Raw genomic sequence first — 14,965 nt, forward strand, 5'->3', positions numbered from 1 at the left:
TGAACAGGCGAAGCGTTGCCAATACCACAGATACTTTTATTACTCCTTGGCTCTGCATCCCCAGCTCGTGTTCCCACCGTCCCATCCTCTGCTACCCGCAAACGCCTACTCCCAGCCTTCTACGGGGGGGGGGGGGGCCAAGGGGAAGGAGTTGGGACAGAACTACAACTCCCAGAAAGCTCTGCGCTCGGGCGGGCGCCCCTGAGGGGGAGCCGACCAAGGCTTCAAGGTTCGCGCGCTCGTTCGCTATTGGCCCTCAAGGAGGCGTGACCACGGGAGGTCCGTGGCGGTGATTGGCCGGGAGCTCCTGCTGCTCAAGATCCCACAGGAGGCGGCGGAGCCTGCGCAGTTCACGGTGCAGAGCGTCATCCGTCACGGGGCCCGTGAGGCGCAGGCGCGAGCTGCCCAGCGGCAGGATGAGGGGAGGGTGTGAGGAGAAGCTTTCGAAGATGTCCCCTAGGAGACCGGAGAAGACGGGATGAGATGCTGAAAACCAAATAAAACACCTCGGCCCCAATCAACTCCTGGAGCAGCGACTCATGGGGTCCCTGAGGCGGATGGCCGACTACAGGCACCTCAAAGAGTCCCGAGGAATAACGGGACTTTGTGTCGCCATTCCTGAGGTGGAGGGGTCCTGGGTGTGGAAGGAACTGGTCGGGGAACTAAGTCCCTGAGAATAAAACAGGGCACTAGAAGCTCGAAATCCTGGATCCTGGGAGAAAAGGGAGTTAAACCCAGCGTTCAGGTCCGGGTCCCCACAATACGGGCCAGGAGGAGGACGGAAGTGCAGATGTGGAGTCTGAGGAAAGCGGAATGACAGCAGCCTGCATTCCCGTGCCCTTCGTGTCTGCTTACCTGTGTCCACGGCATCTCGCTCTGCAGGTGGAGGGTCCCAGGCCGGTGGGGGCCCGAGGCCAGGACCCAGCTGGTAGTGGCTCAGCAGGTGGTGCAGCTGGGCAGGGGTCACTGTGGGGTGATCAGTTCGTAGGCTGCTCCATGAGGCCTGGTGAGGCGACCAGAGAAGTGTATGGTCATTTAAGGGGCGGACTGCGGAGAAAACCTAAGTGGATGGACCTCTGTGAGGTGCTTGGCTGTGTTTTCTGGGGCCTGCCAACTTGTCATCGAAGGCACAGTGAGGAGGAGTGTGCTTAAATCAACGTTTGCAAATGTGATTTGCTTTAGAATCAAAGAATAGAGCCCAGAGCGGTATTCTAGTGGCTAAAGTCCTCGACTTCCATGTGCTGGGATCCCATACGGGTGCTGGTTCGTATCCCGGCTACACCACTTCCCATCCAGCTCCCTGCTTGTGGCCTGGGAAAATAGTAGAGGATAACTCAAAGGCTTGGGACCCTGCACCCACATGGGAGACCCAGAAGAAGCTGCTGGCTCCTGACTTCAGATCAACTCAGCTTTGGGCATTGCGGCCACTTGAGGAGTGAACCAGAAGGTGGAAGATCTTTCTATCTCTCCTCTGTAAACCTGATTTTCCAATAAAAATACATCTTAAAAAGAAATCAAAGGATAGAGGAATTGGGAGAGGACACAAGATTAGCCAGCCACCAGTTTATATTATTAAAGCTGGTGTGGATGTGAGAATTTTCTATTGCATCATGACTGTTCTTGGTATCTGCCAGCCTCTGTAACTGAGTGGATCATCAGAATCATCAACCTGACTCCAATTAGAGACTCAAATCAGACTGGGGTTCAAAAATCCCAGGGGGGCTTATCGCCCTGAGACAAGCCACTGTTCTTCAGTTTCCTCATCTGTGAATTAAGCAAAAGGGAGCTACCCAGAAGGTAGTTAGGGCCATGCAGTATTGTCAACTACTTTGACGGTGCCCTGGGCCTTCCTAGATGCACTGCAAATATTTGCTAAATCAACAAGCGAAACCAAGTGACTCTGTTTCCTCATCTGAGGAGCAGTTAATAAGCGACCTCACAGGACCTTGTCAATGTTAAATCAGGAGAGCTCATCACAGAGCCTGGTGTGCGGCTTGTGTTCAGTGCGTGTTATCAACGTCACATGGATTTCTTGGATTCATTCCAGACCTCCTGACTCAGCATGTCCAAGGGAGGGACCCTAGAAACTATTTTTTTAGTAAGTTTCACTGGGATTCAGATACAACCCAGTTTTGGAGTCGCTGGTACTGGCTTCCATCTAGCTACAGATGAATCACCTATGGTGTCCGGGCTGCAGCCATGGACAGACAGGTCCTGGGGGATCTCAAAGAGTGAGCTGGACACAGCATGAGAGCTGAGTTGGACTGAGGAGGCAGGTATCAGGGGTCAGGGAGTTCTGACTAACAGTCACCTTGAGCAGGGAGGTCCGGGGCACGCAGAGCAGGTTCACAGCCATGGAGAGTTTCCGGAAGAACTCCATAGCAATGTCACCCAGCCCAGCTCCCTGCAGCCAGTCCAAGACAAGGTCCAGGTTGGTTCTGATTTGGACTGCTCTGGACCACTGATAGAAAGGTCGGCCTTGACCTGTGAGAGAAAGTTATTAGATATCAGATGGGTAGGCTCTGTCCTCCTCCCAGGCTGTGCCCATCCCTTCAGCCTGAGAGCTGGAACAAGTTCTCAGCAGCCACAGGTGAGGACTAAGCCTGGGCTGTGTCTGACTTGTGCACTTCTGAAGCTCCCGTCCACCTCCTCGCCAGAGCCTCACCTCGTTCCATCAGTGAGTTGAGGAGGGATGCATTGGAGAAGAAGAACAAGTAGCCAAAAGTCTGAGACACAAGGTCTGGGTGCAGCTCACACTGGCCCGTCAGTTCCAGGGCTGCCTGGAACACGCCCAGCGTCGGTCTCAAGCCTGGAGGCATGGCCGCCAGCTCTGCGCCAGGCCCTGGCAACTCTGCCCCCGCTGTGAAAGGGTTGCTATCCAGGAGAGCAGGCAGTGTTGAATACAGAGTCTGAGGAGACAGAAAGGCACGACAAGTGATTGGACTGCGACGCCCTGGAAGCTCCGTGGTGGTAGAGCATGAACCTAATATGGAGATTCACCAAAGGTTTCTGGAAGCTGTAGTCCATTTTTTAACTGAACACCTTAGGGTCTTCATGAGACAAAAGATTGAAAGAAAAGGAGAGCTCTCTGTGGGTTCACTCTGTGCATTCCAGACCAACAGCCTGGAACTCAATCCAGGCCTCCCACTGAGGGAGAGGGGCCCAACCACTTGAGCAGCCACCTGCTGCCTTCCAGGGTGCAGGAAGCTGGAATTGGGAACCTGAGGTGAACTGAAATCAGGAATTCCACTATGCGATGCACCCGTCTTTAGCAGCATCTTAACTGCTGCGCCAAACATCTGCCATGGTTACTGGCATTTATGGGTCATGTCCCATGAAAGGCGTTCTAAGAGTTCAGGTGACTTTTTGTGCATCATGGGACTTGTAGTTCCTCAGCAGGATCAGCTCCAGAAGGACAGACACTAAAGGCCTCCTTCAGTCAAGAACCAAGTCCTCCAAATCCCTGAAGGAAAGCGAAAGAATGAAAAGCCAGGAAGTGGGAGGCAGATGGCTGGCAGCCAGCCAGCCAGCGGAAAATAAGGCCAGGCCAGGAACAGGAAATGAGGTCAGAGGCAGAGGCAATCAAACCCCACTTGGCAGGAAGCAAAGCAATGGAGAGACAAAGCCTTCACAATCAGGGCTGTGCAACTGGACGCTGTCCGTCCCCAGGGATTTCCTCTCGCTCTTCAGACAGGGTATGAGGGTCACAGGCAGCAGCGGGGAACATGGGGCAGACAGCAGGCCCTGCAGAAGGAGCACTCGGAGGAAAAAAAGGAGGAAGTGGATTCAGAGCTAACAGCAGAGGAAGGCCTATCTAAGGGGACCATTGACATGACAATGCCCGGCGTGACAGAATCTTGTGCATATCGCCACACTACTTCTCAATGCGGGCACTTGAAGTGGTAAGAGTGACACAGCCAAGGCAGGGAGGTCTGTGTGTCAAGAGGTGACCATGGGAAAGACAAAAGAAAAGAGAAGCCAAAAAAAGGACAGAATGCTGGCTCCAATAAGAAGTGATGTCACCACAGCCGTGTTCCGGGGGAAGAGATGGGAAGTGATGTCACAGAAGCAAAGCCCAACCTTGGTGAGGTAGTAGACTGACTGTTGGAAGGTACACATGATGACCTCATCCAGGAGGGCCATGGCCTCATCACACAGTTCCAAGTCATTGCAGAGCTGCGGGTCTGAGGACAGGCCTAGGGGTGAGAGGGAGAACAGGACGCTGGCAGCCAGGTGCCTTAGCCCCCGGGGGTGGAGAGTGACAGGTGTGGGCTTGAAGGGGCCTGGGCCCGGAGCAGTGCTCACCCTCCTGGTCAGCCTCCTTCTCCATTTCCAGCACCTTCTCCTGCACGAAGCTCAGGAGCTCCGTGGTGTTTGCCATCCACAGCATGAGCGGCCGCAGTTCCACAGACACAGCCTCAGGAGTCAGGGGCACCTCAGGGACCCCTTCCGGGTGGCTGGGGAGAGAGAAAGGAATCTCCTGTGACCCCAGGATAGTGTCCCCACCCCAAGATCAGGGTCCCAGTTGCAGACAAAGCCCCACATCCCAGCTGGGAGAATCCCGGAAGGAACTGTGGAGGAAACGTAGGCTGCATGCTAAGCCCTGCCCCTGCATCCCACTGGAACCTTTGAAACGTGCTTACTTCTCTGGCTGACGGTCTCCGATTTCCTTAATCTTTTCCTGTGAAACGGTAAAATCCGTATCAAAGTAAGGATGGAAGTTTCCTAGAAATATCTTTTTTAACAGACTTCTCCATTTTCTCATGCCCCGCCCCTTCCCAGTTTTATCCCCCTGATCCCACAGCTCCAAAGAGAGGCGCCTCCCTCTCTTCACGAGTGAAGCTGCCCCCCCCCCCCCCGAAGGGATCCTAGGAAAAGTAGCCTCCTCCCGCCCAGCTAGGTACTGAGGTGAAGGTGAGGAGGGCAGGGCTTGGTGAACGGACTTGGGTTGTAGCTGGGACTGGGAGGCGGCTTGGGGTGCTCACCCAGACGGTCTCCTTGATGAGCCTGGCCAGGCGGCCCAGCAAGCGCGGCAGGTGGCCCAGCTCCAGCTCGCGGGCCGAGTGCTGCACGCACAGGGCCAGCAGCGTGGCGGGTCCGAGCGGGGGCAGCTCCCCGGCGCCCGAGGCCGCGGCGCGCACGATCTCGCCCAGCAGAGCCTCCTCCTCGCGCGGCCGAAAGCGCAGCACCGGCTCGCGGCCATCCAGGTAGGCGGCCAGCGCCTCGCCACGTTCCTGCAAGCCGCGGCCACACAGGCGACAGGAAAAGGCCCAGCCGGGGCCGGGCGGCGTGGCTCCGGGGCGCGCGGGCAGCCAGGGCGGCCGCGCAGGGGCCGAACCCCCAGAGCGCGGGTCCTTGTACATGAACAGGAAATGCTCGCCCAGCCCCAGCAGGTCACCCGGGTGCAGCTCGGCCTCCCGCAGCAGGAGGCAGCCGTTGTGCGTGACCGGGGCACCCCGGGATGGGCGCACCATGGCTGGGGGCTCCGGGCCGGCGCGCACGGTGCAGTGACGCGGCAGGATGTCGGGGGCGTTGAGGAAGGTGTCCACGTACGGGGTCGGGGACCCTCCGCGGGCCGACGAGGTGCCGCCGCGGCCGAACACGTGCTGCTCACGCGTCATCACGTACACCACGAAGTCCTGACGGCAAAGTGAAGCTGTCCTGAGCACGCAGCTTCCAAGGAGATGCCTGGCTCGCAATGCCCGCTTCTCCTCCCCTACCTGGTGGGAATGGACACCTCCACACCTCCGGGCAGACCCTTAGGGCCACTAAAGGACTCTCTTCACACCTCGGACAAGGGGAGTTCACCCGGCTTCTGCCTGTGGCCACCGCCGCTCTGATGGACTCTGCCACTTTCCATTGAACAGTCTTCCAATCTTTTTTTTTTCCCCCTACAGTGGCCTGTCCCCTAACGGTCAGCCCAAGCACTGGCCAGGCACAAGGACACTCCCGTTACTAAAATGGACTGCCCCATGAGCCTCCCCCTCACAGTTCTCCAGCCTCTGCCCTCCAGGCCCCACTTCTGTCTATTCCACACCCACGCCAGAGGCTCTCCTGCCTTGTCCCTGCCAACAGTGGTGTCTCTCAGTACCCCCAATAGTCTCCATTAGATTACCTTTTGTTTCTATGCACAGACACGTCTGACGGCCCCTGTCCCGTGTCTGGCTTCCTGATACTCAACTAAGTTCCCTTGTTATTCAGACAGAACTGCCAGTAGCACCTGCTTCCAGGACAGTGTTTGGGTTGCCCCAGGGTAAACCATCACCTTTTTTGAGTGTGTGAGTCCATGCCTACCCACCAAGACAAGCTAGGGTTGTTCAGGTACATATAATGGCAGTGGCTCCCCCTCCCCCGAATATCCATGCTCCCATTTCTCTCCCTTTAAGACATGACGCTTGCAAAGGATCTTCCTACAGCAAATTTTAAAGAATGTTTTCTCCCAGGAAGCACAAATCCTTCCAGGGCAAGGCCAACCTTGCCCTCCTCAAATCTCTTAACCATGATTTAAAGAAAAAAAAATCTACTCTGTCTTGCTGGGACTACACCTCCCAGGCTGCCTGGAGGACACTGAGACCCAAGGCATTCTGGGAGTTGTAGTTTTGTCGTCATTCACTAGCCCTCCTGGGGAGAAACCAAGGGCTCTGCTGCTAAGGAAGGAAGCTCCTCACCTGAGCATCCTGGTAGCCCTGAAGCAGCAGGAAGTAGGGGCGGTTGTTGGGGGCCTGGATGAGGCACTGCGTCAATTGGTCAAAATCTCCAGGGTCTGCTGGCCCGATCTGGGCATCGGCTGCCCCTGGAGCCATGCTAAGCGCCTGCTGCCTGCGCTCCTGCTGCCGCCGCCGCCGCCCCTGCAGGCTAAGCTCCGACACGCTGCGTCGCAAAGATAAGTTTTCCGAGCGCTCCTTGCCTCCGGACCCAGTTGAGGGTCCCGATCCCGACCCTGGGCCAGGACTGGCCAGGGCCGCCCCACCCGACGCAGCCCGGGAGCGGTTCTTCTGTGGTCGCCATGAGGGGGCACCAGTGCCTGGGGAGAGACAGACAGGGAGGCTGAGCCTGGGCGTGCTGGGAATCAAGGAGGTCCCTGCACTATGTCACTGGGGAAAATTCTAGAGACCCAACCCAACACAGACCCCAGTACCTATTAGGAAATGAACTGACAAATGAGTTTTTCCCCCAGGCTTAGGGCACCCTCGCCAGTCCACGTACCCCACTGTCTTACCCAGGGTCCTAAAACTAAATGTGTGCCTTATAGTAGTTCACTCAATGAATACTTTTTTTTCCCCCCAGTGGCAGGTTGCGGGATCAGAATCCAAGCCTGCTTGCTGAACTTGTTAGTGTCACTGCCACTAAAACCTCTCCCTTCTCCCACCTCTGCTCTGGGGGTTCGGGCACAGGAGAAGTGGGGGAGAGCTGGCTCTCCCACAGCCTGCCACCCTGCCACGCTACCTCCTACACTTGCTGCTTTCCCCTCTCTGCCAGGCCAGGCCTTCTCAGGGACCAGGCCCCCAGGCAGCAGCCTCTTCCACTCCCAGGCGCCAGGTGTGGCCACCAAGCCAGCCTAAGGTCCCTCATTGAGGCTGGCCCCTCTGTGGCCACTCCAAGGCCTTTCAGAACCCCGGATTTGGCCCCGCCCCTGGCATCACAAGCCCCTCCCACGGGCTCTGCACAGCCGCCCCTTCCCGTGGCAGGACAACGTCCATCAATCAGGCCCTGGTTCTGACTGCCTTGCTGGGCCCCTCTCCTCAATGCACTTAACCTCCTTCCAAACTGACTCGCATACAGGAAACCCCGCCCCTGATCTGAAGCCTCGCTGGGACCCCCCGCATCCCAGGACCCCCACGCCTCCAACCAGGCTCCCCAAACCCTGAGCGCTGGACCACCAGCTCCCTCCCAATCCTCCACTTGGGCCCTGACCCAGTTCCGCCCTCCACCTGAAGCAGCCTTCCCATGGACCCCGCCCCCAGCCCGGAGCCGGCAGCAAAGCCCCGCCCACCTGTTCCTGCCCGGCAGCGCAGGCCCCGCCCTCCCAGCCGCATGCTCCGCCCCTCACCCACCTGCTCCGCCCCAGCCCATTGCTGCCGGGCAGCACAAGCCCCGCCCCGCCCGCCAGCCCCGCCCTCTCATCCACAAGCCCCGCCCCGGCCCCGCCCCTCACCGTCGCCGTCCGCCGCCCCGAAGGCCTCCTGCTCCAGCCGACGCGCCTCCTCGCGGCCGCGCAGCTCGAAGCGCCGCGCCCAGCCCGGCCGCGCCCGCCACAGCTCCTGCACGAGCAGCGGGCGCTCCGAGTCTCCCAGCACGCGCAGGTGCTCGGCCCGCCACTCGCCGCTGCCCACGCCCGCCGGTGCGGGCCGGCCGAGCGCGTCGCACAGCGCGAAGGCGTCCACGCAGCTGCTCTCTCCGGGGCCGCCGCCGGGGCTGCCCGCCAGCCCGTAGCGCTCCAGCGCCTCGGCCACCAGCTCGCGCGCCGTGGAGCGCGCCGTGGCCAGCACGCTCTTGTAGTTGGCGCCAGACGCCAGCCCCGCGCCGAAGATCTTGAGGACCCCCGGGGGCGCCGTGGCGCGCGTGGCCAGCGGGGGCTCGGGGGCGACGCCCGCCGCCAGCTCGGGCAGCTTCTTCTCGCTGGCCCAGCGCTGCGCGCCCCCGGGAGTGCCGGGGCCCCCAGCGCCGCCGCCGCCGGACCCCGTGTTCCCGGTGCCCGAGCCCCGGAAGAGCTGGGAGATGCGCTTGGCGCGGCTCCCCGAAGCGCCCCCGGCCGCCTTCACTGCGCCCACCCGCCGCAGCTCCACGTGCGGCGGCGGCGGGGGGATTGGCTCGCTGCTGCGGCTCCCCGTGTCGGAAGACGAAGACCTGGACATGCAGAGCGGGCGAGGCGGGCAGAGACGAGGGGGGCAGGAGCAGAGAGGGGAAATAAGTAAATAAAAGGGGCCAGCAGGAGGAAATCCTAAGAGATGGGAGCCCGGGGAGGAAGGAAAGTGGAACCACGTCCCTCATCCCGTGCCCATCCGGCCTCACACGGGCTCCCGCGCCCGTCAGCCCACTCGCCCAGGCGGGACAGGAACCCGAGGGGACAGGAACCTTGCTAGGTCCCGGCCTGACCGAAGGCAAGGGCAGGGTCACCAGCGACGGGGATGGAGGGAACGCAGGGCCCCAGGCTGTGGGGAGGGACAGGAGGCCGGTGGGGACAGGTGATGGGGAGGAACAGGGCACAGATGGGGGCAGATGTCAGGTTTCCAGGTGGTGGAGAGAGACAGGAGGCCGGTTGGGGACAGGCACAGGGTCCCAGGCAATGGGGAGGAACAGGGCGCAGATGGGGGCAGGCATGAGGTCCCAGGCAGGGTCTCCCTCCCACCCACCACCTTCACCCACCCGCAGGTGCCACTCACTTGACCGAGGCCGCGCTGGGCCAGCGCCGCCCCAGCTTGGCCAGCTGCTTCCTGGGGGAGTTGATCCACAGGCCCACGGGCAGATGGAGTTTCCCGAAGCGCGGGCTCCCGCCCTCCTTCCGTTCACCAGACAGCATGGCCCTGAGGAACAGGGTAAGGCCCCCCAAAAAAACGCTGAGAGAGAAGAAGAGATGGCCAGGACTCCTGGGTCAGGACTCCAAGGCCCCCCGCAGCAGCCGGATGGGGTCAGGACTCCAAGGCCCCCCGCAGCAGCCGGATGGGGCCAGGGGTGCCAGGTTCTGGGACTAGGGGTACGAGCCGGGCTTGACTCCGGGGTCCTTGGGGTTCTCACCCTGCGTCGGGTCCGGCAGCCCCGGGAGACCCTGGCTCCGCCGGCCTGGGCAGGTTCCTGATCCCTCCGCTCTTGTAAAGCCGTTGCCTCTGCCCCGGCTCCCAGCACTGGGTGGGGGACAGGAAAAGGCGAGAGGAAGGCCGGCAGGAAGAGCGGGGAGGGGGCGTCCTGTGAGGAGCTCCGGCCTGGGGGAGGAGACCTGCGCAGGGCTGGCCCGGCCTGTCCCTTGATGCTGGAATTGCACCACCATCCGCTAGGCCGGGCGAGGGCCCCGGGGGTCACAGTGCCCAGCCCCTCCTTGCACATCCCCACAGTCCCCCCTCTTGGGGAACCAGGGCCAGCAGCAGTCCAGAGGAGTGAGTCAGATACGTAGAAATCTTTATTAACTCTGTCAGTTAAACATTGACTCCGTCAGTCGGTGGTCTTCTGTGACATCTTGGAGGAAGAAGCTTTCTCTTCCAGGTCCAGGTGGGAGGACTGGGTCTTCGTGAGCCCCTTGCCCCGGCACAGCATCCTGGGGGAGCATGGGGTTAGGCAGTCCTGCAGAGAGGCGGCCCTTCCCGTCGCCCCCCAAACTGTTCCTCTTCTAGCAATTGTCCCAGTCTCTAGAGGAGACCCGGCCCAGGGGAAAGTTCCACCTAAGACCACCCCTCCCGCCGCCACAAGCCCCACCCACTGGGACCAGCCCCTCCCACTGGGATAAACCCCTCCCATCACAAGCCCCACCCACTGTGATAAGCCCCTCCTGCCACAAGCCCCACCCACTGGGACAAACCCCGCCCATTGCCACAAGCCCCACCCACTGGGACAAACCCCTCCCATCACAAGCCCCACCCACTGGGATAAGCCCCTCCCATCAACACAAGCCCCACCCCAGCTGGAAGCCCCGCCCCAAGACAAGCCCCACCAATGGAATAAGCCCCGCCCACAGTGATAAGATCCTCCCACCGTGGCAAGGCCCCATTCACTAGGATAAACCTTTCCCACCATGGCAAGCCCCACCCCAGCTTGAAGCCCCGCCCTGAGGCAAACCCTGCCTAGTTGGAAGCCCCGCCCCAATAAAAGCCATGTCCCCCCCCCCGCCAGCCCCGCCCCGCCAGCCCTCCCTGTTCAGCCCCGCCCCCGGCCAGCCCCGCCCCCCGGCCAGCCCCGCCCCTGTTCAGCCCCGCCCCCGGCCAGCCCCGCCCCTCCCCGGGCTCCGCTGCGCCCACCCGGCTCCTGGCGGCACAGAAGCGAACCCTGCCTCTCCCTGCGGGCCCTGCCTGTCAGCGGGCGGCTCACGCGGTGGCGACGCCGGCTATCAGCACCGCGATGCAGCAGATGAGCAGCCCCACCAAGCGGTTCCTCAGCATGCTCTCGGGCTGCGGGGGCTGCAGAGGTGGGGACGAGGACCCCGGGCCTGCCGGGACCGGGATGGGGATCGCCTCGCCTGCATTATCTTCCGTGTTGACCACGACGTTTGGCGGCTGCTCCTCCTCCTTGGCCTTCAGGGGCAGCACTGAGAGAGGAGGGGCAGAGTGGGAGGTACTGGCAGGTCACGCAGGTGCCACCCGAGGGCCCCGGTGCACCTGCCGTGTTACCCCAAGACAACCGCCTACACCTGCCGCGGCCATCCCCCCGCGGCCTGAAACCCCCACCTCCTCCCGGAGTGACCTCTCCTCGGCTCTGGCCATGCCCTGCCTCCAGAGGCGGATATCCCACCCCCAAGTGCCACTCTGCCCAACACCCTGGCACGGACCTGTGACTTGGAAATGTATGATGGTGGCTGGGCCCGAGTTCACAGTGCCCAGCTCACAGCGGTAACTGCCTGCATCTTCCGGACTCACCGACGGTTTGGTCAGGAAGGGCTCCTTCCCCTTGGCCAGCAGGGTCTCAGACTTGTTCACCCAAACCTAGACCCAAGATCAAGCGGTCACAGGGGCCTGGGGGATGCCGGGTGCGGGGCTGGGGGGAGTACAGGGAGAAGTCCGCAGGACCTCGGTGTTCGAGGGACGGGGAGAGGTCACTGTGGGCCACGCCAGGAGGTGCTGGATCACCGGGTCAGGAGGGACGTGAGTGCAGGACAGTGGGCCGAGGGTTCCTGGGGTTGCAGGGACCCGGAGGACGCCCACCCTGTAGAAGCTGTAGTCGGTGAGGCCTTGGGAAGCCTGATGCCAGGGGAGCTTGCAGTCCAGCATCATGTCTTCCAACAGGTGCACTTCGACCTTGCGCTCTGTGGACAGGAGCCCCGAGAGCTGCTCCTTCACGCCGTATCAGCACCCCACCACCCACCGCCTCCACCTTGTCCAGCTGCCTGGCTGCCCTCCGAGCCCTCTCGGTGGTCCGCGGCCGTCTCAGCCCCTGCAGCCCGGGCTGCTCACCCCCACAGTCCTTGGATTTGCGGCAAGGGTGAATCTTCTTCTTGCAGCTACTGCACCATATCATAACCTGTAACATGGTCCCTGCAGGGGCCAAGGTTAAGGTATGACCTTCCAGACAGGTGGGGGCACAAAGGGCTGTAGGGGTCGTCCCCTCCCTCCCCTCCCCGAAGCAGCTCTGTGAAACAGAACAGACTCAGCCCGCTACCCAAGGAGTCCTGGCCGGAACAAAGCCACACCCGTGGGGGACCACCTCTTCGGTGTGCACAGTGGAGCAACCGGGGACACCCCAAGAGAGGGCTGCGGGGAGGTAGGGATGAGGACTGGAGAGCCCACCTCCAGAATTCAGCTCACCACATTTGTTGGGACAATAAGCTGCCTCGGAAGGAAAAGAAGAGAAGCAGAGAGAAAAGAGAAATCAGATTTCTGAATTAAGGAGTGTGGGGTGAGGTTCGGGCTGCTGCGTTGCACAGGAGGAGGACCTGGGTCTGGGGGAGGAGAGCTGAGGGGCAGGCCTGGGTGGGGGGTAAACGGGGGGCTGTGGGTGGAGGGGGCACACCCTCACCACCCTCACCAGCCCTCACCCTCTTGTTGGAACTGTGCCGCCATGCGGACAAACTGCTCTTTTTGCTGCTGCACCATCCAGAACAGCTCCTTGACGAATAATTCACCTGCGAGGAAGAGCCCGCCCACTCGCAGGTGCACCTTGCAACAGTGCCCCCCTCTGGCACTGAGGTTGCCGAACAGGCATCTATATGCACTGAATTGTCACCCGGAAGGGCTGAAAGCCCCGCTAGGGGACCCCACGGTAGAGCCGAGGACACTGCGAAGCCTCTCGCTCAGGCACCGCACAGCTGGACTCCAATCCAGAGCCCGACCGCCGCTGAAGGCTTCACCACCAGCCCCCAGGCCCTCTGCGCCTTTACCTTTCACGTCGCTGTCTGTGATGCGTTTCAGATCTTTCAAGAAACTCCAAGCTACTTGGTCCAGGTAGTTCTCATCTGTTGGGGGGGCAGGCAGTGGATCCCCAAATTCCATCATTACTATCTCACTGGATTGGCCTCATGATAGAAACTACAACACCCATGATGCCACTGTTGCCTGTGATCCTATTGCCTTCTGGGAGTTGTAGTTTTAGTAATGATTTGGGAAGAGGAGTGGAAAACCAATATTTTATAGCTCCTTGGGGAACCCAGAAATACGCATTCCAGTGAGGAACCCTTGCCCCCCGGCCCTTCGGCTCCCAGACCCTGACCTCACCAAGGACACCCATGTAGGACTCCTCTTGAAAAGGTTGGTCCTCAAATTGCTTCAGGGCCTCATGGACCCTCTTCATTACATTCTTGTGATATTGAGTATCCAGATGGCTAGGCAGGTAATCGTTCTCCAGGGACTGTAGCGCCGCCTTCACCCTGTCGTCACAGGTGACACAGCCCCTGACAGCAAGCAGGCAGCCAGCCAGAGCTGCCCAGCGCAGGGCACAGCAGGGCCCCATGGCAGCCCAAGCATGCAGCCTGCAGACACCACGAGGCGGGGTCCTCTGCCCCTGAGCCAGGAGCAGGTGAGAGCTAAAAGGAGAAAGGCCAAAACCCAACTTTGGGGACCCCAAAGGCTCCCCTCTCCACCTACTCCCCAAACTGCAAAATTAAGGTCTTCCTGAAACCTCCTGTGTCCATCAAAATGCCTCCGGGCTGCGGCAATCTCCAAATCCAAGGGTACCCCAAAAGTTGGGATTCTCACAGCACCTCGCTTGCAACAGAGACCCTCCTCAAAGCCCCAGAACCCGACCTCACAGGGGCTCCCCAACTCCCCAAAGTTCAGCTGTCTCTCAAACTGAAAACGCAAGGCCTGAACCAAAGCACCTACCTCCCCTATCGGCAAACCTGAAACTACATGAACCAAAAACAGAAGACACCCCAAATCCGCACGCCTGGGGACCTTACAAAGACTGCAAGCTGTGGCCCAGACATCCACCCTTCCCCGAGACTAACAGATCCCCAAGTTGCAGGGCGCACCCTTCTCCTTAGCAAATAGCACCCTAAACAGCAGCTCCCCGTCTTGCGCCCCCAACACTGGTGGAGTTGGCAAGTTCGGAGGGCGTCTAACGCGGCGGCCAGAGCCGCGTCCTTCTGAAGCTCTAGCGTCCCCCACGCCGAGAAGCAAGGATGGTCTTGGCGAGGAGGCGAGCTTGTGGCCGGCAGCCTGAGCCACTTGTCTCTGCGCGCAGCTCCTGGGGTCGGGGCAGTTGCAGCTTCCCACGTGGGGGCTCTGATTCTCTAGAACATTCCCGGCCACCTGCCGCGGCGCCACCCAGAAGCGCAGCCCAGGGTCTGATTGGACGGCAACAAAGGGCGGTCCCGCCCATCCCTCCGTGACGCCACAGAGGCGGCTCTCTCTCAGGCTAGAATTTTTCCCAGATTCTGTGAAAGGTAACCTTACCTGTCAGAGCTTCCAGAGCCGGCAAGCTCTGGGCCCAGCGAGATGCCGGCTCACCCTTTGGAGGAACAACCAAGGCGTGGGAAGGAACCATTGCCTAGCATTTCTGGAAGGCCCAGGGGCTTTTCTCCATAGCACATCCACCCCCATAGCTTTATGGAAAATGTGGTTTAATTATCACTGTCTTCGCTCCATCCTCTCCCCAATCTGTGAGTCTGGACGCCAGAACTCATTAATAAGAAAGCTTGGAGGGAAGCGCAAAAAACTGGAACCTCAACTCTTTCTTGCCTCACCTTTTCCATATGATTCCAGCAGCAACTATCCAGTTAACCACAAGACCTCTGGAGTGATGGGAGACCCAGGAGGCCCGCACCCTTCCCTCCACTGTTCGTGTGTGTATGCGTTATTTTTTTTTTTTAAAGAATTGCTTATTTATT

General features: G+C 60.3%; 2 protein-coding genes across 3 annotated transcripts; both read right to left on the reverse strand.

Annotated features, from left to right (window-relative positions):
* Positions 1 to 158: 158 nt before the first annotated feature.
* Positions 159 to 9,800, reverse strand: RASIP1 (Ras interacting protein 1). Of its 2 annotated transcripts, XM_040978302.1 has the most exons (12): positions 9,736 to 9,800; positions 9,384 to 9,524; positions 8,156 to 8,847; positions 6,669 to 7,024; positions 4,986 to 5,639; positions 4,644 to 4,681; positions 4,306 to 4,457; positions 4,081 to 4,184; positions 2,666 to 2,909; positions 2,312 to 2,484; positions 856 to 1,003; positions 159 to 456 (listed from the first exon to the last, which is right to left on the reverse strand). In XM_040978302.1, exons 2-12 carry the CDS (start codon positions 9,518 to 9,520, stop codon positions 257 to 259), a joined length of 2,898 nt encoding a protein of 965 aa, XP_040834236.1. In that variant the 5' UTR covers positions 9,521 to 9,524; positions 9,736 to 9,800; the 3' UTR covers positions 159 to 256. The 2 variants fall into 2 exon arrangements, with proteins under 2 accessions (XP_040834236.1, XP_040834237.1); XM_040978303.1 differs by lacking the exon at positions 9,736 to 9,800 and having other exon boundaries at positions 183 to 456; positions 4,081 to 4,196; positions 9,384 to 9,520.
* A 346-nt stretch (positions 9,801 to 10,146) lies between these two features.
* IZUMO1 (izumo sperm-egg fusion 1) lies at positions 10,147 to 13,587 on the reverse strand. The gene is made up of 9 exons (XM_040978203.1): positions 13,353 to 13,587; positions 13,019 to 13,093; positions 12,677 to 12,763; positions 12,447 to 12,467; positions 12,096 to 12,176; positions 11,847 to 11,947; positions 11,474 to 11,627; positions 11,017 to 11,233; positions 10,147 to 10,249 (listed from the first exon to the last, which is right to left on the reverse strand). Exons 1-9 carry the CDS (start codon positions 13,585 to 13,587, stop codon positions 10,147 to 10,149), a joined length of 1,074 nt encoding a protein of 357 aa, XP_040834137.1.
* Between the last annotated feature and the right edge of the window lie 1,378 nt (positions 13,588 to 14,965).

This window comes from Ochotona curzoniae, unplaced genomic scaffold (assembly GCF_017591425.1).
Source record: "Ochotona curzoniae isolate NIBS_2020 unplaced genomic scaffold, NIBS_Ocur_1.0 contig_2861, whole genome shotgun sequence".
Lineage (NCBI taxonomy): Eukaryota > Metazoa > Chordata > Mammalia > Lagomorpha > Ochotonidae > Ochotona > Ochotona curzoniae.